General features: G+C 51.9%; 1 protein-coding gene across 2 annotated transcripts in view; it reads right to left on the bottom strand.

Annotated features, from left to right (window-relative positions):
- SDK2 (sidekick cell adhesion molecule 2) overlaps positions 1 to 23,777 on the bottom strand; it is a 312,130-nt gene that overhangs the window by 105,215 nt on the left and 183,138 nt on the right. For both annotated transcript variants that reach the window (XM_050765734.1, XM_050765735.1), the window contains exons 4-8: positions 20,953 to 21,100; positions 11,960 to 12,093; positions 4,560 to 4,671; positions 1,712 to 1,902; positions 1,488 to 1,571 (exon numbers count right to left, since the gene is read on the bottom strand). In XM_050765734.1, coding sequence (XP_050621691.1) covers positions 1,488 to 1,571; positions 1,712 to 1,902; positions 4,560 to 4,671; positions 11,960 to 12,093; positions 20,953 to 21,100 — 669 coding nt within the window. The remainder of the gene's footprint in view (positions 1 to 1,487; positions 1,572 to 1,711; positions 1,903 to 4,559; positions 4,672 to 11,959; positions 12,094 to 20,952; positions 21,101 to 23,777) is intronic.

Here is a 23,777-nt window from a genome sequence, read left to right as displayed (position 1 = left end):
GAGGTGAAAGGAGGCTCCTCTCCCCACTCTCAGCCTGGCACGTTTTCAGAAGTTCCCCCAGCCGGGCTGGGCGCCGTGGCTCATGCCTGTAATCCCAGCACTTTGGGAGGCTGAGGCAGGTGGATCACCTGAGCTCAGGAGTTCGAGACCAACCTGACCAACATGGTGAAACCCTGTCTCTATTAAAAATACAAAAATTAGCCTGGTGTGCTGGTGCATGCCTGTAATCCCAGCTACTCAGGAGGCTGCCTCCTTGTACCTGGGAGGCAGAGGTTGCAGTGAGCCAAGATCGTGCCACTCCATTCCAGCCTGGGCGACAGAGCGAGACTCCATCTCAAAAAAGAAAACAAAAAGACTTCCCCCAGAAGAGCTGGCCACACCCTGTCCCAAGGAACACCCCACGGCCCTGTCTCCACTAAGCTTATTTGCCTTCCCTTCCCGGCACCCTCCAATCCTGACAGCCTGTGATGCTGCATTTCATCCAATCCACCATGCGCTCTCTTTCCCACGTCACGTCTCCGCGATCAGGAGGTGTCTTATAATCGACAGCATGTCATAATTTAATTGGCTGCCTTTTTTCTTTCTTAGTAGTCCATAAAATAATGGGGCATCTTACAACCCATGGCATTTTAGATGAGATTAAATAAGGTATCTTTATTTGTTTATCGGCTTGCCCATCTCCCTCCCGAGAATGTTATGTTCTACAGGAGCAGGGATCTGGCTGTTTGGTTTATTCTGTATCTCCCCACTCCTGAGGACACTATCGGCACATGGTAAGTCCTCAAAATATATTTGCTGCCTGAATGGATGGATCTTTGCCTTCCCCTTGTGGAGTCTCAGAAGGGAAGTCATTACTCATCCCCTCCAGTGCAATCCTCGCTCCTGCAGAGCCACATTTTGCCCCTTTGCTCAGCGTGTCCCACTGTGCACGCTCTTCTCTCTTTATCATCCCGGATTTCACCCTGGCTGCGGGCTCTTTTGGTGGAACTGAATCAGAAGGAAGGATGATGAGGAAGGGGAAAGTAGAAATTCTCCAGGAACTCTGTCAAGGGGGGTTAAATAGGAATAGCAGAGGGAGCTGGCAGAGGAGATGGAGCAAAATGGCCCAGGAAACAGGCCAAGTTTATAAGACACATCTCAGGTGAGATGCGCCCGGGTGCTGCTAGTTCTGGCATTACGGTAATTTGTCATTGTCTACAGCTCTCAAATTATGGGCAATTTGGGTCTGTCACCTGTCCTGAAATTACGGTAAGTTGGGTTCATTTGTAACCCTCAAGTTATGGTACTGTAAAGGTTGATTTCCAGCCTGAGATTATGGTAATTTGGCCTGTTTGTTTCCTGGGGTGCCTGCTCAGACAGCCAGACAGACGCTCTGCTTAGTGACATGGTCTGGAGAAGAAGCTGGAATTTAGAAATGTCCATGACAAGGATGAGAGAGGCTGAAGATCTGGGGTCTTTGTCCCCCTCCATCGGTGCCACCTCATTACCTTTGGCCCGACAGGGGATGTCCACCACTTTCTCCATCTCTGCAGTGATGTGTCTTTCTGGCTCCTTGACAAACTGAGGCGGTTCTGTAGGAGGAAGGACCAGGGGAGGGGATCAGAGCCATGCTTCCTTTGATCCAGCCACTGTGGAGGTCACCCTTAAGGAGGCCCCTCCCCGTGCTGCCCCTACCCCTCAGGGGAGCCCTAGCAGCCCCGCCCTGTCTCACCCAGCACCGAGAGGTAGGCGCCCCGGACCACAGAGGGGACGCTGCTGCTGCGCAGGACAGCCTCGCACTCGTAGTAGCCAGCGTCGCTGCCAGTGGGGTTGGGGATGGTGAGCCGGCGGTTGTGGTCACTGATGCCGCCTGACAGCAACATCCCGTCCTTCTTCCAAATTATATGCAGCTTGATCAGGGGCCTGCAGAGGGCAAGGGAAGGCCAGTGTTCAGCCATGAGGACTCCCGGAGGCCTGAGAGGCAGGGCAGGGGGTGGTAAGGAGTGTGGGCTTGGGAGCCCGGGCTGCCTGGGTTTGCCACCTTCCTGCCACTTTGTAGATGCAAGATCTTGGGCAAATTCCTACTGGGCTCTGGGTCTCAGTTTCCTCTTCTGTAAAGTGGGCGCATCTGTGCCTACTCAGGGGGTTGTAGCCAAGGTGAATGCATTAGTGCCAGTGAAGTGCTTGGAACAGGGCCTGCTGATGGACTTGGAACTCAGAGCTTGGTGGCTCAGGCAAAGCAGGAAAGCAGCCTGGCCTGCAGCTCTTTCTTCTGGTGTTCCCTGTGTGCTGTGCCCCACCCAACCACAGATCAGTGACATGGAGGAGATGAGGATGAGAGCAAGTGACAGACAGCAACATGAAACACCCAGAGTTTGAAAAGGGGAAATAAGGGCAGACAAGACAGACAGACAGACAGACAGAGAAACCCACCCTCCAACTGCAAGAGAAGAGCAAGGGTGTGATTCTGGCCTGGCTTTCCACCATCACCAGCCCCTGCACCCCCTGCACCCCCAAGACTTGGTCTGTCCAGGCAACTCCTGTTTAGCGCCTGGTGGGTCACTGAGGATGGATCTTCCAAAGTAGGGCCCTGCTAGTGCCATGGGGGTATTCAGAGGCGCCCCGTGGAAAAGGAGTTCTGTGGCCGCATACATCTGGGAAACAGTGACTTGAGTGACAGTAGCCCGAGTGATGCTGGGCAGGTTCTTCATTGAGGGTCTTCTCAGGGCTTTCACTGCGCAGTTGCACCCTGGCAGCCTTGCCCATGTCCTGGGGTTTGGATATGTTTCCCCTCCAAGTCTCATGGGGAAATGTGATCCACAATGCTTGGTGTCACGCACTTGGTGATGGAGTGAGTTCTTACTCTATTAGTTCATGTGAGAGCTGGTTGTTTAAAGGAGCCTAGCTCCTCCTCCCCTCTCTCTTGTTCCCTCTCTTGCCATAAGACACGGTGGCTCCCCTTTCTCCTTCCGCCGTGATTGGAAGCTTCCTGAGGCCTCCCAGAAGCAGATGCCTGTGCCATGCTTCTTGTACAGCCTGCAGAGCCATGAGTCAAATAAACCTCTTTTCTTTGTAAATTACTGTGTCTCAGGTATTCCTTTATAGCACAGCAAACAGGCTAATACACCATGCTTGTGAGAAACTTGGGACTGGAGGAGGATACTTTTAGAAATGCTGCCAAAAATAATAACAACAACGAAAAAGGCTGGACATGGTGGCTCGCATCTGTAATTCCAGCACTTTGAGAGGCTGAGGCAGGAGGATCACTTGAGCCTGGGAGTTTGAGAACAGCCTGGGCAACATAGTGAGACCCTGTCTTAAAAAAAAAATGCTGCTACAGGACACACTGTCCCTCTCCAGGAAGCTTCAGGTCAAGGGGACCTCGGGGGGATCATCTGTGTAACCCCCCCACCCATCTCATTGGTTTAACTTCATAGTGCACTTAGGAAGGGTCAGGTCAGGCTGGGTTAGTGCGCTGCCTATGCGCATTCCGCTGGGGTTGATGCTTAGATCATTCCCATTTTACAGATGTGGAGACGGAGGCCCAGAGCACAGCAGTGAATACAGGCCTGGGGGGAGGGGGCAGTGCATTTCAACTCAGCTATCATCCAGCTCGGTGACGTTGGGCAGTCCGCTTGCCCTCTTTGGGCTCTTAAGTGGTGACACCTATGCCATACGGTTGTTTTGGGAGAAAGGAGGTCTTGTGGGAAGGTGCTTAGCATGGCGCAGAGCATGAAAGGCACTTAGCTGCACATCATGAGGCTCAGGGGTTACATAATTGTTTCCTGTGTGGGTGAGGTGAGGGCCGCCCATGGCTGGGAAGGGCCCCGGTGGTTCCTAACCCCCAATCTGCCCTCCTACAAAGCCCGTACTCTTTTTTTTTTTTTTTCTTGAGACGGAGTTTCGCTCTTGTTGCCTAGGCTGGAGTGTAATGGTGCAATCTCGGCTCACTGCAACCTCTGCCTCCTGGGTTCAAGTGATTCTCCTACCTCAGCCTCCTGAGTAGCTGGGATTACAGGCATGTGCCACCATACCCGGCCAATTTGGTATTTTTAGTAGAGACAGGGTTTCTCCATGTTGGTCAGGCTGGTCTTGAACTCCCAACCTCAGGTGATCCTCCCGCTTTGGCCTCTCAAAGTGCTGGGATTCAGGTATGAGCCATCGCGCCCAAAGCTGTACTCTTAACCACCATGTGAACTGTTTCCCATGTACACTTCCCTCCTGCACACCCCTGCATGCAAGCGGGCTCTGCTTTGAGAGGCCACCTGCTCCCTCTGGGCTCCTCCAAGGGTTAGAAGTGAGTCCACCCTCCCTCCGGTCCCGTATGTCCCAGGCTGCCGTCCCCTTCCCTGTAACTTCCATCCAGGGACTGGTTTTCTCTTCTTGGGCTGCAGAGAACGAGCCGACGCTGGTTGCACACAGCAACCCTCTGACAACAGCCAGCGGGTCTCCCTGCATCCCTCCTCCTCCGTCCTGGATCCTCAGGTGATGTGGCTTCTGGCTGCTCTCCCTGGAGCCCGAAGTTTGGGAGCAGCAGCTGGAGTTAGAGGCGCAGGAGCGAGGGAAGAGGCACTACCCACCTGGCATTGGCCACACACTCCAAGGTAACCTCCGAGGTCCCGGCCACCACGCTGGTGTTTTTAGGTGGGATGATGATGGTGGGTGCGATGGGGTCTGCAGGCCCCCCTACATCTGGGGAGAGACCAGATGTTAGCTGGGGGCAGAGGTTGGAAATCCTAACCCTGCCTGGCCTCATTAGAGGCTGACACCCTGGGAGGCCTTTGTCCTCACCGAGTGGAGGAGGTGGCCATGGGGGCAGCCCCAGAGCAGACCTCCAGACACTGACCCCAGGGACTACCTGATCCCTCCTCTTCCTCTGTTGATGAGCCACCACACCAGGGTCCAAGGAGAGACTTTGCTGACCTTGACAGCCTTCCCCACCCCTCCTGTAAAGCAGCCACACCCCCTCTCCCCACCACCACCCTGTCCTATTCCATTCCCTTCAAATCCTTCCCTCTGCCTGGGTTGACCTTGTTGGTTTAGTTCTGCATTGTCCACTTCCTCCACCAGAATGCAAACTCTCTGTACTAGGTCAAACAGAGTCACCCGCCCCCTCTCCCCACACACCTCCCGCCAATTCATGCCCACCCAGCACCTGTAAATGTGACCTTATTTGGATATAGGATCATTACAGGTATAATTAGTTAAGGTGAGGGCATCTTGGATCAGAGTGGACTCAAGATCCAATATGACTGGCGTCCTTGTAAGAAGAGGGAAATTGAGACACAGATGCACAGGCCAGAAGCCTCTGTGAAGACAGAGGCAGAGTGGAGGGATGTGGCCACAAGCCAAGGAATGCCAAGCATTGCTGGCCACTGCTGGAAGCCAGGAAGAGGCAAGAAATGAGACTCCCCTAGAATCTTTGGAGAAGTATAGCCCTGCCGACACCTTGATTTTCAGACTTCAGGCCTCCAGAACTGTGAGAGGCTCAGTTTCTGTTGTGAGCTGCTCAGCTGGTAGTACTTTGTTGTGCAGGCCGTAAGAGACTAAAATTCTCCATCACCAGGAACCTCATGGGTCTTTCCTGTGGACTGAGCTGTGTCCCCCACACATTCATATGTAAAGCCTTAACCCCCAATGTTATGGCCTTTGGAGGGGTCCCTTGGGAGGTGATTAGGCTTAGATGAGGCCACGAGGGCCGGGCCTCATGAGGGCCAATGAGGGTCCCAAGGAAAAAGAAAAATATTCTCTTGACATATTGTCAACTTTTGCTTAGAAAAGCATCTAATACTTTAATTCTCCCATTGAATGAAATTAAAGAGTTAAGGATGAAACTCTTAGAAAGCAGGTTTCCAGGTACTTGTTAGGTGTGAATATTTCCATATTTCAGATTCATGTCCTTGTAAGAGGAGAAAGAGGCCAGAGCTGGCTCTCTTTCCGCCATGTGAGGACACCACTGGAAGGCAGACATCTGCAAGCTGAGAAGAGAAGCTGACCGTGCTGGCTTCCCAGTCTGGGACTTCCAGCCTCCAGGATGGTGGGAGCCAGAACGTCTGCTTTGTAAGCCTCCAGCTGCAGTGCTTTGTTACAGCACCATGAGCTGACTCATGCAGTCTTTTTTTTTTTTTTGAAACGGAGTCTAGCTCTGTTGCCCAGGCTGGAGTGCAGTGGTGCAATCTTGGCTCCCCACAACCTCTGCCTTCCAGGTTCAAGCCATTCTCCTGCCTTAGCCTCCCAAGTAGCTGGGACTATATGCGCCACCACCACGCCCGGCTAATTTTTGTATCTTTATTAGAGACAGGGTTACACTATGTTGGCCAGGCTGGTCTCGAACACCTGACCTCAGGTGATCCAGCTGCCTCAGCCTCCCAAAGTGTTGGGATTACAGGCGTAAGCCACCACGCCAGGTCATGCGGTCTTGACAACCACCACTCCTCCAGCAGGAAGAAGCATGCCTGGCACACAGTAAGTGCTCAAATACGTGTGTGAAGTGAACAAATGAATGGAACTCGAGTTACCATCGTCCACTTCCCAGGGTCGATGATTGAAATGAAAAAGAACTTCCCATAAGTGGGTTTTATTGGAAAAAAAACACAAAAAAAGAGAAACACTCCAAACTCTTCTAATAGAGGTGGTAGCATTTTCTTTTTTTTCATTTTGAGTATTTTTAAAAGTAGAAGGCTGGGTGTGGTGGCTCACGCCTGTAATCCCAGCACTTTGGGAGGCCGAGGCGGGCGGATCACGAGGTCAGAAGATCGAGATCATACTGGCTAACAAGGTGAAACCCTGTCTCTACTAAAAAATAGACAAAAATTAGCCAGGCGTGGTGGTGGGCACCTGTAGTCACAGCTACTCGGGAGGCTGAGGCAGGAGAATGGAGTGAACCTGGGAAGTGGAGCTTGTAGTGAGCTGAGATCGCGCCACTGTACTCCAGCCTGGGCGACAGAGTGAGACTCCATCTCCAAAAAACAAAACAGAAAACAAACAAACAAAAAACACATAATAAAAACAAAACAAAAAAAGTAGAGGCCAAGTTTTTATCTTGGTGGGTCAGTGTAGGCCCGATATTGGCAGAAACTCCAATATTCTGTGTATGCCTGATCCATGGCTCCTGAAAATACAGCCTCTGAGGACTTTTTCTCCACAACAAATCTATCCAGTTGGCCCCTTTCCAGAAGGTTCTGGAGGTAGTAGGCCACAATGACACACCAGGCCCCGGTGTGACAGTCACAGGCCATTCTTTATGGGGTCGGGGGAGGGTGCCCAGTGGCTCCACTGCCACTCTGGGCCACCTTGTCAGCCCTGGGCAGGTTTTCCTTCCTTGACTCCAGGCCTTGCTAGAAAAGGCCCAGGAAGAATGGGAATAAAATGTAAAAAATAAAGTAAAATGAAGGGGGAAAGAAAGGAAGCATATAAAGCAAAATAATTGCAACAATATAAAAGCCTCATGTAGGTGCCATAAAGAGCGATCGGATTGAAAGCTGCTGATATAGCTGAATCCATAAAAGTGTGCTCTAAGTTGTTTATTACATGCGGGGGTGCGCAGGTACCATGGCTCAGATTAATGGGGCACAAGTAGGAGACAGACAGTTAGAGCCCAAGCCAGAGCGCTGCGCGGCACAGCCAAGTAAACAGGGAGCCCTCGAGGAAGGCGAGTTCTGAGTTTAAAAACACGAGGGCTGCCCCAGGGCTCGGAGCTGGCTCGTTGGCTCTGGAAGGAATGGAGGAGAGATGGCCACGTGCTCAGGCCCAGGTGGCAGCCTGCAGGGCTCGACGGGGGCTGAGGTGGCCAGCGATGCTGGCACAGGGAGAAAGGGTCCCAGGAGTGAGGAAGGCCTGGGCTCAAAGCCTAGCTCTGCCCCTGGGTGTCCTGGTGACTTCATCCTACTGAGTTTCAGACTTCTCAGGGGCGAAATGGGATGAAAGTCACTACCTCTCAAGGTTGTGTGAATTCAGGCCCCAGCTCAACAATTCTTTCCTGGGTGAATGCTTGACACGTGCCAGGCTGTGTTGCAGGCACCGGAGATTCCCCACCAAGTGAGATGGCCAGGGTCTGTCTTCATGGAGGGCAAGGTCCCAGAGGAAGTCTAATCAACGCTCATGGGGTTAATGAATGAAAGAGCATGTGATGGTTGCCAGGAAGGGGGCAGCTGGGCTGGTCTGGGGTGAGTGCAGAGTGCCTGGCACACAGTAGGTGCTCAATAAATGACAGCCTCCCCTCCTGGAGATTTGCCTGCCTGTGCAGGGAAGAACTCTCCCCACCAGCCCTAGTCCAAGCGATAGACTCAGAGGCTATGGAGACGTGGGAGTCACAGGTTCGGGGACGCACGTTAAGCCCTGCAGGGTGCTGGGCAAGCCTTCGGGCATTTCATGGGGTGGCTTCCTGGGAGACAGGGGGAGTTGAGTGGGTCTGAGAGAAGCAGATTTACTGTAAATGAAGGTCATCCCAGCACAAGTGGGTTATTGGGGTAAATGGGGCCCCAAAAGTCAAACCATGAAAATCACAGGCGAGCCCAAGCAAAGAGGAGGGGTGTCTTCCCGGTGAGCTCCTGCCATAGAGCGGGCCCTGGGGTGGGAGGAAGTGTTGGGGGCTCCCCACATGGGAGGCCACACTGGATCTCACTGCCCCAGACGCTTTGCGTAACAGCCACAAGGGACATCTAACGTGATCCATTCTCCCCGAATCACCTAATGGAATCCTCCCATTTTTGCCATAGGCACCAATTTACAGATGGGGAAACTGAGGCTCTGAGACCATGTGACCTACCTGGGCCACCTTTTTTTTTTTTTTTTTGAGACCGAGTTTCGCTCTTGTTGCCCAGGCTAGAGTATAATGGCACGATCTTGGCTCCCCGCAACCTCTGCTTCCCGGGTTCAAGCGACTCTCCTGCCTCAGCCTCCTGAGTAGCTGAGATTATAGGCACGTGCCACTATGCCCGGCTAATTTTTTTGTATTTTTAGTAGAGACGGGGTTTCTCCATGTTGGTCAGGCTGGTCTTGAACTCCTGACCTCAGGTGATCCACCTGCCTTGGCCTCCCAAAGTGTTGGGATTACAGGCATGAGTCACTGCGCCTGGCCCTGGACCACCTCATTTAATCCGCCCAACTTTGCCATAGGCACCACTTTACAGATGGGAAAACTGAGGCTCAGGGACCATGGGACTTGCCTGGGCCACAGGTTGGTGAGCGGTGGGGCAGGGGTATGAGCTTCTCCCCTCTCCTGGACAGGCTTCTGGGATGCCTGTTCTCCAGCTGCCCAGGAACCAGGGTATCTAGGCCCTGTGACCTGAGCAACCCAATGTGGGGGCCACAAGCCACACGTGCCTATGAGCTCCTGCAATGTGGATGGTGCCCCTTTGACCTAATGTGATTTAATTTAAACTAATTTACATTTAATTAAGAACGGATCCCCAATTCAGTTATTAGAACACTTTTAAGCATGTGTGGAACAACTTAGGCATACGACTCTACTTTTCAGCTATAAATTTTGTGAAATCTAAATACAGATCACGTATTTCGGATGAAAATTTCACATTCAGATTGAGATGTGATATAAGCGTAAAATACACAAGGATTTCAAAGACTTAGTATGCAAAAAACCAATGGAAGATATCCCATTAATATTCTTTACATTGATTGTATGTTAAAAAGATAACATCTTGTTATGTTGGGTTAAATAAAATAGAGTAATAAAATGAATGTCAACGATTTCTTTTTACTTGGTAAAAAACGGGGCTACTGGAAAATTTAAAATTTCGCATGTGGTTCGCATTCTATTTCCTTTCGGCAGTGTAGCACTGATCCCCGGGTATCCACCCAAGCATGGGGTTTTCAGGAGCTGTGACAGTCTGGATGAGGTCACCAGGGTTATCCTGAGCAGGGGGCAACTTCTGGGGTCACCGGACTTGCGCTTTCCTTCTCTGGTTCTGAAGAGCATAGGGTCCCTATAAAGAGGTACAGAAAGGGAGTCCAGAAGGGATGGAGGAAGCGGCGCAGAGGGGAGAGCAGAGGGAGGGGTGAGACCCAGGAGAGAAATGAAGGGAGCTGGCGCTGGTGGTGGGCGAAGCGGCAATTGCTCCTCACAAATTGGTTGGCAGGCAGGCAGGCTGGGGATTTGTGTCACGGAGAGGAAGAGGGTTTTCAAGTGCAGTCACTTGTGGGAAGAGAAATTAGCTAAAAATCAGCTGATTCTGCTCTGAATTCAGGATAAATCAGCGTGTGACGGCAGGAGGCCAAGAGGCAGTGGGGTGGGAGGAGCAGGCGACTGGGCAGGGCTTGGGTGGGTACAGGGGGTAAGAGAGGGGCCCTGCCTATCTCCCTGGGGCCAGCTGGAGGGTCGGGTGGTTCGGGATGGAGCAGAGAGCGAATAACCCCAAAGTCAGCCAGGAAGAGTAGCCTAGTTTAACACCTGTGAGGAGGAGCTGGGTACCGGAGGACGGGAACAAAGAGGAAGGCCCTGACTCTGTCTCAGGGTAAAATGAGTCACCCAGGAGGATGCCTGGCTTTGACCTGGACCACGAACCACTCCGGTGTCTTTGACATTGTTTCTTACCAAATGATGGGATTCCATGAGACTCCAGGGAATCTGATCACTAGAAAATGCGCGGGGAGAAGCATCTCTCTTTGATGACTAAATTCCCTTCTCCTATAGAAACAGCAGTCCCAGGGTTTGGGCTGGGACCCAGGCTGCTGGGACTTGACTGAGACCCTGGCTTGATGTTAGAGGTTACACCCTCAACCCTGATGGTCAGTCTCCAGATATACTTGCGACCCTGATGGGTCAGTCTCCAGAATGGAACTCTCCTCCCCACATTCAGATTTCCTTCTAGGCAGACTGGATGCTGAGTAGGGGAAGGAGATCCCTGAGATAATGGGAAGTGGTTCCTGCTGAAGTTTGAAAGGCCCTGGAATGGGGATGGCAAGGCCTGGAAATGTCCTGGGCCCTCTGGACACTGATAGCAGAGGCTAGGATCAGAATAAGAGCACAGAAAGGCCCCAGGCTGGTCCGTACCCTCATCTTGCCACTGGTGGGCAAGTACCATCATGACCAAGGATGATAAAAGAGGCTTGCTTTGAGAGCAGGAGTTGTACAGATGTGGAGGGAGTTGAACATCTGCCTCCTCCAGCTTGTGTGATGGCTCAGCTGCTGCTGCTGCAGGAAGCTCTGGCCTTGCCCCACATACTCTGGGATTTGGGCCTGGGTTGCTCCTGGGCTGTCCTTCTCTGTCTTGGGAACAGAGTATAGAGGGAAGGGCTAGTCCAGTAGGGAGAACCAGGCCAGAAAGAACATCCCAGCATCTTGTCCCTCCCAAGAAAACTGGCTTCAGTCTTGGCTGGACAAGCGTCTCTTTGCCAAAGCACACCGAGGGAGTCATGCTTTTATGTGTGTCTCACTGTGTGGTGAGTTCTAGAGAGGGCTTTGTCCCTTTCGCCCAGGGAGCTGGAGGTGTCTGACGCTGGAGGTGTTTTAGGTGGGTGCCTGGGCAGAGGGCCTGTGTTCCCATCAGCAGGGACCACCTGGCTCCTAATATAGACAGCACTTTTTATGTGACAGCCAACTAGAGGCAGTTAGTATATTTCTGTAAAAACAAGCTTCAACCCTGCAATCACCCGCATGCCCTCCTGGTCGCATCTGAGTCCCGATAGTGGTTGCAACTCACACACACACACACTCTTCCTCTGCCCCACCCCTCCCTGGGTCCCTGGTAGCCCTGCTAACAGTTGAGCTAAGCATCCTCTCTACCGATGCAGGATCTCAGGCATGTCATGGGAACGGGCTCCAGCATTCAGCTGCTCCCTTTCTGCCCGGGCACCCCTGGCTCTGCTGTGTCTCCTCCTCCTTGGGAAGGCTCCCCTGGCTGTCCCCCAGCTTCCCTGGCCCCCTCCTCTGCCACTCCATCTTCTCAATGATCCCCTGGAGCACCATTGCCAAGATTTAATGACCCGCTGCGCGATCGGTCCCGGCCCTGAGCGTACTTACTCTCCACAGCGAGCGTGATGGGCTGGCTGGTCTTGTTATCCCCATTCTTGTCGTTAACAGCCTGCACGTAGTAGCGACCTGCGTCAGGGGCCACCGTTGACAGGATGACAAGGGTGTTCTCCAGCGTGATGGCTCTGGGAAGAGGAAAAAGATTCCTCTGACAGGGGCCTGAGGGGCTCCGAACCTCCAGGGAGTGGAAGCGGAAACCCAAAGGGGGCAGCCTGACTGTACCTCCCAGTCCCCAGCCTCCCAGAGCCCCTCCTGCCACCCTCTCCCCAGCCTCTTACCGCCTACATCCCACCACGTTTAGTTTGCAGAGAATTCTAAACACGGTGCTGACGCTGTCAACCAGACCCAGACACAGCACGTTCATGTCCAGACACCGAGACCACCCAAAGGAAGCTTCCCTGGCCCCTACCGCAAGCTTGGGCGAGGGGCTTCCAGGTATCCCCTTGGAATTTTGCCCTTTCCCAGGTCACAGCCTCCACGGCTGTGTGTGGTTACTTCTGCATCATGAGTGTCCAGACACTGAAGAAATATTCTCAGCATGGATTAGTGAATGTCGATGAATGAATAAGTAAATGACAAATGAATGCTAATGAATTTAGAAATGCAGGGCCATTCCAGAATCCAAGCCTTAACCCTAATCCTAAATCTGTTCAGGACTGATGTACTCAAAGGCTACAGGTCGCCTGGTAACATCAACTTCTGGAAGTCCTGTCTCCCTCCAGTTCCCTTTCTGGGTATCAGTTTCTACCTCATTTTGTTTGTTTGTTTGTTTTGAGACAGAGTCTCGATCTGTTGCTGAGGCTAGAGTGCAGTGGTATGATCTCACTGCAGCCTCTGCCTCCCGGGTTCAAGCGATTCTCCTGCTTCAGCCTCCCGAGTAGCTAGGACTACAGGCGCCCGCCACTACCCCTGGCTAATTTTTTGTATTTTTAGTAGAGACAGGGTTTTACCATGTTAGCCAGGATGGTCTCAATCTCCTGACCTTGTGATCTGCCCGCCTGGGACTCCCAAAGTGCTAGGATTACAGGCGTGAGCCACTGTGCCCAGTCTTTTTTTTTTTTTTTTTTTTTTTTGAGACAGAGTTTTGCTCTTATCACCCAGGCTGGAGTGCAATGGTACGATCTTGGCTCACTGCAACCTCTGCCTCCATGGTTCAAGTGATCCTCCTGCCTCAGCCTCCTGAGTAGCTGGGATTACAAGTGCATGCCACCACACCCGACTAATTCTTGTATTTTTAGTAGGGACAGGGTTTTGCCATGTTGGCCAGGCTGGTCTCAAACTCCTGACCTCAGGTGATCTGCCCACCTTGGCCTCTCAAAGTATTGGGATGACAGGTGTGAGCCATTGTACCTGACTGGAGTTTCTACCTCTTTGAAGCTCATAACCAAGAGTGGGACTAGGTGGGCTGGTTAGGAGGGAAAAGGAGGCTGCTGTGCTTTGGGGTGCAGCAATGGGCTGTTTACCTCAGCCATTTTCCTTTGCTGGGATCCCATCATGCAGCCCCTTCTCAGGCCAGGTCTTCAGGCAGGGAAAAGGGGCTTGTCTGAGCAGGAAGCTGGAGACTTCATGGAATGTGGGTGCAGTGGAGCCAGGAGCGCCACCCACACCAGCTCTGCTTCCCTCCACCCATTCTCCCAATGACAAACAAAGCCATTAGTTTGTCAAGTATATCTCTGGATTTTAATGTGATGGGCCTGAGACAGCTGTTAAACATCCTTAATGTTAGTTTAACAAGGACAAATCCAGTTGAATTCTTTTCAAATTTTCCCATTAGGTGAATGTTACAGAGTTTTAAACAGGCTTTCAAATAAATATCCCCACTAATGCTTCTCCAGCCCAGCTCTCTCCCAGCCTGGCTGTGCTGGTTTTCAACCCCCTCTCTCCTGGTTTTGGTGCTTCACATGCGGAGAATCACACCCTTGGCGCAGCTCAGGGAAGCAGGAAGCCAAGCCCTCCTTCCCCCAATTCCTGGGTACCCTTCCCTTATGATGCCCCTCTTTTTTTTTTTTTTTTTTTTTTTTCTGGAGAGCTCTTGGCCGGACGCAGTGGCTCACTCCTATAATTCCAGCATTTTGGGAGGCTAAAGCAGGTGGATCACCTGAAGTCGGGGGTTCGAGACCATCCTGACCAACATCGAGAAACACCATCTCTACTAAACATACAAAAATAGCCGGGTGTGGTGGTGCAGGCCTGTAATCCCAGCTACTCGGGAGGCTGAGGCAGGAAAATCACTTGAACCTGGGAGGCGGAGGTTGCAATAAGCCGAGATTGCACCACTGCACTCCAGCCTGGGCAACAAGAGCAAAACTCCATCTCAAAACAAAACAGATAAACAAACAAAAAACAAAAACAAAAAGGAGGAGAGTTCTTTTAACCTCCAGCTAATGAGGCAATAGGAGGTGGGGCCAGAGCCAGGCAAAAATATTTCAAAAGCTTAAAATAAGACAGGGATAGTGGTCATTTTCCCACCTGGGAGTTTCCTGCCGGGACTTGTCGTTAGGTGCAGCATGTGAGGGTGGCTGAGAGTTGGAGGAAGGGCGCTCCCCGTGCAGGGCTCTGGCTGGGGCAGGGGTAAGCTCTAGAATGGAGCTGTGGCCCTAGCCTCTAAAGGGCATGGTCTCGAGGCCCAGCAAGGAGGGCAGCTTCCTCCTTGTTGGGCCTCAGTTTCCTCCTCTGTGCAAGGGTGGAAGCAGGTATTCTGTAGGATTTCTTCCAGCCCAGAGGTTGAGGGATTCTGATTCCTGTTACTGCTTCTGTTCTTTCCTCATTAGGCCCAACATAGCCCTGCAGTCCACCACTGTCCCTTCCCACCCCACAGACTGGCACACGGCCAGCTTCAGGGCTTAGAGGATTCCAAGTACCACACGCTGGGACCAGCAGGCCCAGCTCCCCCAACCACGCCACATCCATGACTACCATAGAAGCAGCTTCAAGGAAGCCTCTAGTGGGCACACTGGGCACAGCTTGGCCCACATTCCAGTTCACCCACCTGTCTTAGGACCCTTTTGGTCTCTAAGAAGGCTCCCACCTCCGAATTCATCTCTTTCTTGATCAGGAAGTCTCCTTCGGCTGCATTTTGTCTATATCACGATCAAGCTTTCTGGGTCAGTGGTTCTCAACCAGGGTTGACTTTGCCCTCCAGGGATGACAATGTCTGGACAACTTTTGGTTGCCAACTCTGGGAGTGCCACTAACAACTAGGGGTCAAGGCCGGGGATGTTGTTAAGCATGCGTACTGTGGTGCACAAGAAGGCCCACACAGGGAAGAGTGATTGGGTCCCAGATGTCAAGAGCGCCATGCCTGACAGTCTGTCCTAGGTAGAGTGCATATTAAGATGGCAGACATGGCTGCTGCTCACCTCAGTCTCAGGCTTCCCTTCTGTCATGGACTACAGTGGCTGGGAAGCCAGAGACAGGCTTTGCATCTCTGCGTGCATCCAGGTGTGGCAGTGAGGTTGAACTAGTGGGATATGGAGGAAGGGATGTGCACCGCTGCTGAGGTTGCACCATGAGCACCCCCTGTGCGATCCTCATGTCCGCACCCTTTCTCTCTGGCAGAGCAGGACAACTAGGAAGGCTGTGTGCTGATGATGGCAAAACTCCTGTCAGCAGGGCTCCTGAAAGACTGTGTGGAAGACACCATGCCTCTCATCATGGTAGGACTTTAAATGGGGCTGGGCACAGTGGGATTACTATCTGTAATCCCAGCACTTTGGGAGGCGGAGACAGGTGGATCGTCTGAGGTCAGGAGTTCAAGACCAGCCTGATCAATATGGTAAAACCCCGTATCTACTAAAAATACAAAATTAGCCGGGTGTGGTGGTGCATGCCTGTAATCCCAGCTACTGGAGGCTGAGGCAGGAGAATCGCTTGAACCCAGGAGGCAGAGGTTGCAGTGAGCTGAGATCGCACCATTGCACTCCAGCCTGGGCATCAAGAGCGAAACTCCATCTCAAAACAAAAACATGAACAAAAACAACAACAATACATGGGCAAGAAATCAACTTCTATGGTGTGAAGTCACTGAGATTTTGGGCTCTGCTTCAACTAGTGCCCGGAGGGAAGCACCCTGGACTGGGACCCCCAGGGCCTGAGTTGAAGACTTTTTTTTTTTTTCTTTTTTGAGACGGAGTCTCGCTCTGTCGCCCAGGCTGGAGTGCAGTGGTGTGATCTCGGCTCACTGCAAGCTCCACTTCCCAGGTTCACGCCATTCTCCTGCCTCAGCCTCCCGAGTAGTTGGGACTACAGGCGCCCACCACCATGCCCAGCTAATTTTTGTATTTTTAGTAGAGACGGGGTTTCACTGTGTCAGCCAGGATGGTCTTGATCTTCTGACCTCATGATCCGCCCGCCTTGACCTCCCAAAGTGCTGGGATTACAGGCTTGAGCCACCGCGCCCGGCCACTGAGCTCAAGTCTTAAACACAGAGTGGAACAGGAGGCAGAGGAACCTTTGACTTGCTCCCTCTGAGACCCCCAGAAGGCAGTGAAGGAAGATCCCTGGGCTTGTGGCTCTCTCCAGAATGTCCATCTCATGGATAGACATTCCTGGGATGATGCTGTATTGTACTGTACTGGGTGCTCTCCCTGGCACCCAGGAGGGCTTCCAACTGCAGCACTGCACCCCAGAGGCAACCCAGACAGAAAGAAGCTGCAGGAAGAATTCTTGGGGGACACAGACTGCAGAACTCAACTCTTGGGCAGGGGCTGGATTCTATTTTTCAGCCACATCCCCTGGTTTCAATGTACTAGGCTTTTGCTATGGCTCTGATTGGCCCAGCCCTGCCTTCCCTTCCACTCACTGCTCCTATTAATCCAGGCCCTTTTTCTCAGCTCCCTGTGGCCCCCATTGATAATTTAATTATGAATGAAATACATTATCCTAGAATGTGTCCAAAGCCCCCAGCATGCATCTTTATGAGGAATCGTGTCTCCTTTTCAACAATGAGCACCAGGGCATGGGCGAGGTGATGCTAATCCTTGCTCCTGCCCCACCAGTGAGAGCAGCTCTCTGTAGATAGCAGCACCTTCTGTATCCTGCACACCCCTCCGGCAGATAGCACTCATTAGATATGTATCTCTGACACACAGACACCAGGGAATTTGCTGCCAGGGACCCTTTCTGCTCACTTATGAATATTAATTTGCTGTAATTGCCAGGATAAAACCACCACAGTGTTCTATCATGTAGTTGGTAGGAACACTGCAGTGGCGTGCAGGGGCTGGGGGGTGTGTGTGACCAGGGAGGTGTGCATGTGTGTGTAGGCCAGGGTGTTCCATCCTGGTGCCACAGGGTTGTGGGAATTAAAAGAGGATGAGGACAGAGGCTGGGAATGAGAAAAGGAGGTGGAGAGGTGTTAGGAAAGGGATGACAGGAGTAGGCTGTAGAAAGGGTTTCATCCACCACAACAAATTTAATAGGAAAGTGCCAGCACACACCTCACACAGCCATGGCAGACATTGCTAATCAATCATGATATTCATTCTAACAAGTCGAGATAGGACCTCAGAATCCTCAACACAGTGTTCCAGGCAGCCACTACCAACTGACTGGCTTGCAATAGGCCATGGGAAATAACCTCAGAAAGGGAGCTGGGGTGGGGCTGGGACTTGCCTACTTGTCCCAAAACCTGTGTGGAGAGCATTCCCTTTCCACAGCATAATCTCAGCATCCATGCTAAGAAACACCCATGCTAAGAACCATTCTCTGCTGGTTTTATTGAACATAAGTTAGGTCTAAGAGGATGGTCTTGATCTTCTGACCTCATGATCCGCCTGCCTTGACCTCCCAAAGTGCTGGGATTACAGGCTTGAGCCACCGCGCCCGGCCACTGAGCTCAAGTCTTAAACACAGAGTGGAGCAGGAGGCAGAGAAAGCTTTGACTTGCCCCCTCTGAGACCCCCAGCAGGCAGTGAAGGAAGGTCCCTGGGCTTGTGGCTCTCTCCAGAATGTCCATCTCGTGGATAGACATGGACACGAGAGGACGGGGGGACACACTCTGATTCATGCAGCATGCGTCCCCCTGTTAATCTGGGGTGCCACTCCAATTCTTCACCCTGCTGTGTATCCACACTCTTTGTCCCGTGACTTTGCAGCTTCCGTCGCTCAAGAAACAGAATCTATTTTCCTACATCTTGATTCTGAGGTCTGCCATGTTCTTGCTTTGGCCCATGAGATGTTAGCAGAAGCTGGAAAAGTGTTTGTTCCTGCTTCTTCCCCTGCTCCTCTGCAATTGCCAGGAAAACGTGCTAGGGCTGGCAGGCAGGAGAATGCATTGTGCCGCACAGTCAAGTCACCCCAGTCACCCAGACAAGTCAGCTAGTCCCAGACAAGTGAGAAAGCCCAGCCAAGACCAGAAAAACTACCCAGCCAAGCCCAGCCTAAATCACCAGCCTGTAGACTCACAAGAAAAAGAAATGTGTATTGTGTATTGCTCTAAGCCACTGAGCTGGTTTTTTTTTTTTTTTTTTTTTTTTTTTTTTTTTTTTTTTTTGGAGATGGAGTCTCACTCTTGTCACCTAGGTTCAAGTGCAGTGGTGCAATCTTGGCTCACTGCAGCCTCTGCCTCCCAGGTTCAAGCGATTCTCCTGTCTCAGCCTCCCGAGTAGCTGGGACTATAGGTATGTGCCACCATGCCTAATTTTGTGTTTTTAGTAGAGTTGGGATTTTGCCAGGTTGGCCAGGCTGGTCTTGAACTCCTGACCTCATGTGATCTGCCTGGCTTGACCTCTCAAAGTGCTGAGATTACAGGCATGAGCCATTGTGCCTGGCCCACTGAGCTGTTTTGTTACACAGCATATTTGTGGCTGTGGATAGCTGATATACACTAGCATGGTGGTTCTTAACCCTGGCTTCACATTAGAACCACCTGGGGAGCTTTTAAAAATTCTGATGTTCAAATTCCATCCCATTTCAATTAAGTCAGAGAGTCTTAGGATAGAGCCCAAGGATCAGCACACAGTCATGCACAGCATAACGTTTCAGTCAAAAACAGACCACATACATGATGCTGGTTCCATCAGATTATAGAGAAACTGCCTTATACAGGTATAAAAATCTTTTATACCATATTTTTATGGTACCTTTCCTATATTTAGATATGTTTAGATACACAAATACTTACCATTGTGTTCCAATTGCCTACAGTACAGTAACATGCTGTACAGGTGTATAGCTTAGGAGCAACGGACTACACCATACATCCTGGGTGTGTAGTAGGCTGCACCATCTAGGTGTGTGTTCACACAACGATGAAACTGCCAAATGACACATTTCTCAGACTGTATCTCTGTCATTAAGTGACACATGACTGTATCCCCAAACTCCCAAATGATTTCAACAGGTAGCTAGGTTGAGATACTCCCCAGGGCTTGTTCCCCACAAATACAATCTTTTCCTGGAGTCTGTAGGCCTGTTTTCAGGCACTTTTCACATAATACAAGAATTAAAGAACCTGACTCTGGAGTTGGCAGGGCCGGACGCAGCTCCACCACTTACCAGCTGTGTGAGATTAGGCAAAGTAGTTAAACTTTTGGGAACTTCACTTGACTGTCTGTAAAATGGGGAGAAACCTAGCATCTCACCAGAGGGTGAGGGTCATTCATTCAACAATGCCTCCTTTCTGCAGGTGCTCTGGGGACAGGAAGGAGAATGAGATTGAGAGCATCTTCTTCCTCACAGAGTGTGGCTGTCCGGGAGGAGAGGGGATGTGTGTGGTGTGCTTAGCTCAGTCCCCAGGACATAGCAGCCATTCAGTAAATGGCAGCTGCTATTATGATGATGGTGATATTGCCATTACTATTATTACTTGAGATGGAGTCTGGTTCTGTCTGGAGGCTGGAGGCTGGAGTGCAGTGGCCCGATCTCGGCTCACTGCAACCTCTGACTCCTAGGTTCAAGTGATTCTCCTGCCTCAGCCTCCCAAGAAGCTGGGATTACAGGCGTCCACCACAATGGCCAGCTAATTTTTGTATTTTTAGTAGAGACAGGGTTTTGCTATGTTGCTCAGGCTGGTCTCAACTCCTGACCTCAAGTGATCGGTCCACCTCAGCCTCCCAAAGTGCTGGGATTACAGGCGTGAGCCACTGCGACCGGCCTATGATGGTGATACTATTATTATTGTTATTGTCACTATGCTTCCTTCCCCCAACTAGACTTAATGTTCTCCAAAGACAGGAACTGTCCATCTATGCCTCCACTCTCTACAGAGACCAGGAAAGGCTCAGTCCTGTGTCCACGCAGCCTGAGTAGATGAGAAGGTGGTCTTCTGGAGGGAGGGGAGAGCTGGAGTGGGAAAGAGGAAAGCCCCAGCTGATTTCAGACCTGGGGGTGGGCTCAGCAGGGCGGGGAGACGGGTGTATCTCGGGAGGAAATGCTTTGTTGCTCGCCTTCTGCGGAGGTGTGGGGTGCTGGCTCCATGGCTCCTGCCCACAGGCTGGGCTGCCCCAGCCAATCCCAGGGGCACACAGAGACGGCCTTGTGAACACTGAGAGGCCTGTGTGTTTCTCTCCCTGGGACTTCCCCGGCCACACCTCCACCTCGCAGCCAAGACACACACAGCCCTCATGCACCAGTAAACACCCTGCCAACGGACACGCCCAGGGCCGCCCGGCTGCCCAGGGGACACCAGCCTCTCCAACAGCCCCTGGCGCCACCGGCCTGCGTCCTGGGCCTGTAACCGCGGTGATCGCGCCTTCGTACGTGCCTGTTTGGGTTTCTTAAGTGCTCTGAAAAGCAGATTTATTCTCCAGCTGACGGTGAAGGCAACGCCCTGGGATTCCCCAGGAAGGCGACTGAGCGTGGGTTTCATGGTCCCAAGTCCTTGCATGTACATCCCAAGAAAGCCCCTGGGAGGTCCCCTACCTGGCTGTGTCCCACAAGAGCTGAAAGGAGCTTCTCTGCATTCAGCAGAGACTTTGTCCCCAAACCTCCTCTCCTCCCCCAGGTCCCCCTCCCCTCCCGTCCCCCCAGAGTGGTGCACTCACATGCGGCTGCTGGGCGGGATCTTGCGGCCGTCCCGGAACCAGGTCACCTGTGGCCGGGGGAAGCTGGCGATGCGCGGGGCATGGATGACAGCGGCTTCTCCGTGGGAGACGCTCTGGTGCTTCTCGCCCTCCTCAAAGCTCCCCATGTCTGCAGCCGGGACAACGGCAGTAGGATCAGGGGCGGGAGGTCAGCCTCAGGGACTGCCCAGCTCCCAGGTTGGGAGTGGTGGCCACGGACGGAAAATTTGGGGCAGACAGGATGACCACAGGGAAGGGGGACACCTTGCTCGGGTCACCCCATTCTCTGTCTCACCACTAGCACCCTGCCCTATGCTACTATCTCTGTTCATATCCCTATCTCCTTCAATCAGCCAGTTCATCCCACCACCCTGAGAGGTTGGTCATCATTTCACACGTTTTACAATGGAAAAAACTGCTCAAATGGGCTCAGAGAGGTTAGTTAACTTGTCTAAGGTCACCCAACTAGGAAGAGACAGAGTCAGAATTTGAACTCAGACCTTAAACCCTGGAGTGAGGCTATGTAGCCCCTCCTCCCCTACCCTACAGTGTGGCCTTCAGCGCGGCGGGGGTTCCTGTGTGAGGTGAAGGGCAGGTTTCCGTGCCCTTTCAGGGAGAGAAGGGTGGGCATGCTGAGAGAATGGGGTCTTAGATGCTTGCAAATGGGTGCAGACAGCGTTTCTCTCCTGCGCCTTGGGTGTGTAGTGTGTAGTGTGTGAGTTTGTGTGTATGTGTGAACATAAACACCATATTGCTCTTTTAAAACGTGCCACCCCCTTGGCAGATAAGGAGGGGAACATTCATCCTGGCTCTGTCAGCCAGGAGGTAAGCAGAGAGCAGAGCAGACACCGGTAGGAAACTCTTCAGCCAGCCTGCCTGCCTGCCGGGGTGGGACAAGGGGGTAGGGAGACTAATTCCAACACGGAGGCTTGGAGATAGGGTTTGGGAAGGGGTATTTGTGTCTCTACCACACCCCTGAAAATTAATGGACATCCTCGTTACTTCGAGTGTGGCCCATGGGCAGGTGCCTAGGCACCACACCTGGGCACCTGTCAGAAATGTAGAGTCTCAGACCCCCCAAGATCTGCTGGATCAGAAGCAGCATTTTAGCGAGACGCTTGGCAAGTGTGTCCATGTTCAACTGCGAGAAGCATATTATTTGTCTCAAACTTGACTGTGTGTCGGAACCACCTGTAGAATTAAAAAATGCTGATGGGAGCCTCACCCCCAAAGCTATCATTACATCTTTCCCTCCCTCCCTCCCTCCCCCCCTTCCTTCCTTCCTTCCTTCCTCCCTCCCTCCCTTCCTTTTCTTTCTTTTTCTTTCTTTCTTTCTTCCTTTTCCTTCCTTCCTTCCTTCTCTCTTTCTTCCTTTTTCTTTTTCTTTCTTTCTTCCTTCCTTCCCTCCTTCCTTCCTTCCTTCCGTCTGTCTTCCGTCTATCCTTCTTTCTTTCCTTCTTTTTTTTTTTTTTTGATAGAATCTCACTCTGTCACCTAGGCTGCAATCAGCCAAGTGCGGTGGTGCAATCTCGGCTCACTGCAACCTCTGCCTCCCAGGTTCAAGTAATCCTCCTGTCTCAGCCTCCTGAGTAGCTGGGATTACAGGCACCCGCCACCATGCCCAGCTAATTTTTGTATTTTTAGTAGAGATGGGGTTTCACTGTGTTGGCCAGGCTGGTCTTGAGCTTCTGACCTAAAGTGATCTGCCCACCTTGGCCTCCCAAAGTATTGGGATTACAGGCGTGAGCCACCGCGCCCGGCCTGCATCACCCGAAGCCATCACTAGGATGTGCCTCAATCTGTGCACAGAATTCCTACACGCAGAAAGATTTCACAATGCTGACTTACAGGCCTTTGTTTCCCCATTGCCCAGCGGACCCCTCCCTAACCAAGGGGGCCGCATCCTAAGCCGCCCGGTCCCCTCCTACTGCATTGGGTGTTATTTCTCAACTCCTCTAAGACCACTGACTCTTCTTCCTCTCCTTCTACCAGGAGTTCTCCCACCAGGCTGCACCTTAGAATCCTTGAGGGACCTTTAATATTCCCAGAGGTGAGAATCTTTTGGGGTGTGTCGGCTGACCTCAGTATTTGTTTATTATTATTTTAGAGACAGGGTCTCGCTCTATCGTTCAGGCTGGAGTACAGTGGAGTGATCATGGCTCACTGCAGCCTCGACCTCTAGGGCTCAAGCAATCCTCCTGCCTCAGCCTCCTGAGTAGCTGGGACTACAAGTGTGTACCACCATGCCTGGATAATTTTATCTTTAATAGAAATGAGGTCTTGCTATGTTGCCTAGGCTGGTCTGGAGCTCCCAAAGTGTTGGGATTATAGGGGTGAGCCACTGTGCCCAGAGCAGACCTGAGTATTTCTAAAGCAGCTCAGGTAGTTCCAACATGAGCTAAGGCTGAGTTGGGTGGGTCTCAGAATCTCCTGAGACTTGGCAAACTCACAAAAGTGTTCACCACTCTCCTTCCCTCCCAGGCATCCCCCAGGGCACAGAAAGGCCCTGCTTCAACCCATCTGGCTCTCTGAGTACCTGATTCACTCTGATTCACTCTCTTGGTTTGCAGATTCTGCTGCACAATTGTTTGAGAATGCGGGCCTACAAGTTCATTTTCCAAAGCCCTAGTCTTGATTCTCTTTCCAGCCACGCTGGCCCCTTGGTGGCTTCACCTGGCCTAATGGTTTGACCACAGTCTTCCTGCAAATGACACTTGTGCCTTCTGCTCTGATCGCTGAGATCCAATTTCCAACAGTCTATTGGGCATTTCTCCAAGGAGAGCCCTCCGTCACCTCCTTGCCAAGCT

The sequence above is a fragment of the Macaca thibetana genome, chromosome 16, assembly GCF_024542745.1.
Source record: "Macaca thibetana thibetana isolate TM-01 chromosome 16, ASM2454274v1, whole genome shotgun sequence".
Taxonomy (NCBI): domain Eukaryota; kingdom Metazoa; phylum Chordata; class Mammalia; order Primates; family Cercopithecidae; genus Macaca; species Macaca thibetana.
The sequence above is the reverse complement of the archived record's forward strand: the minus strand, read 5'-3'. Positions and strand labels throughout refer to the sequence as shown.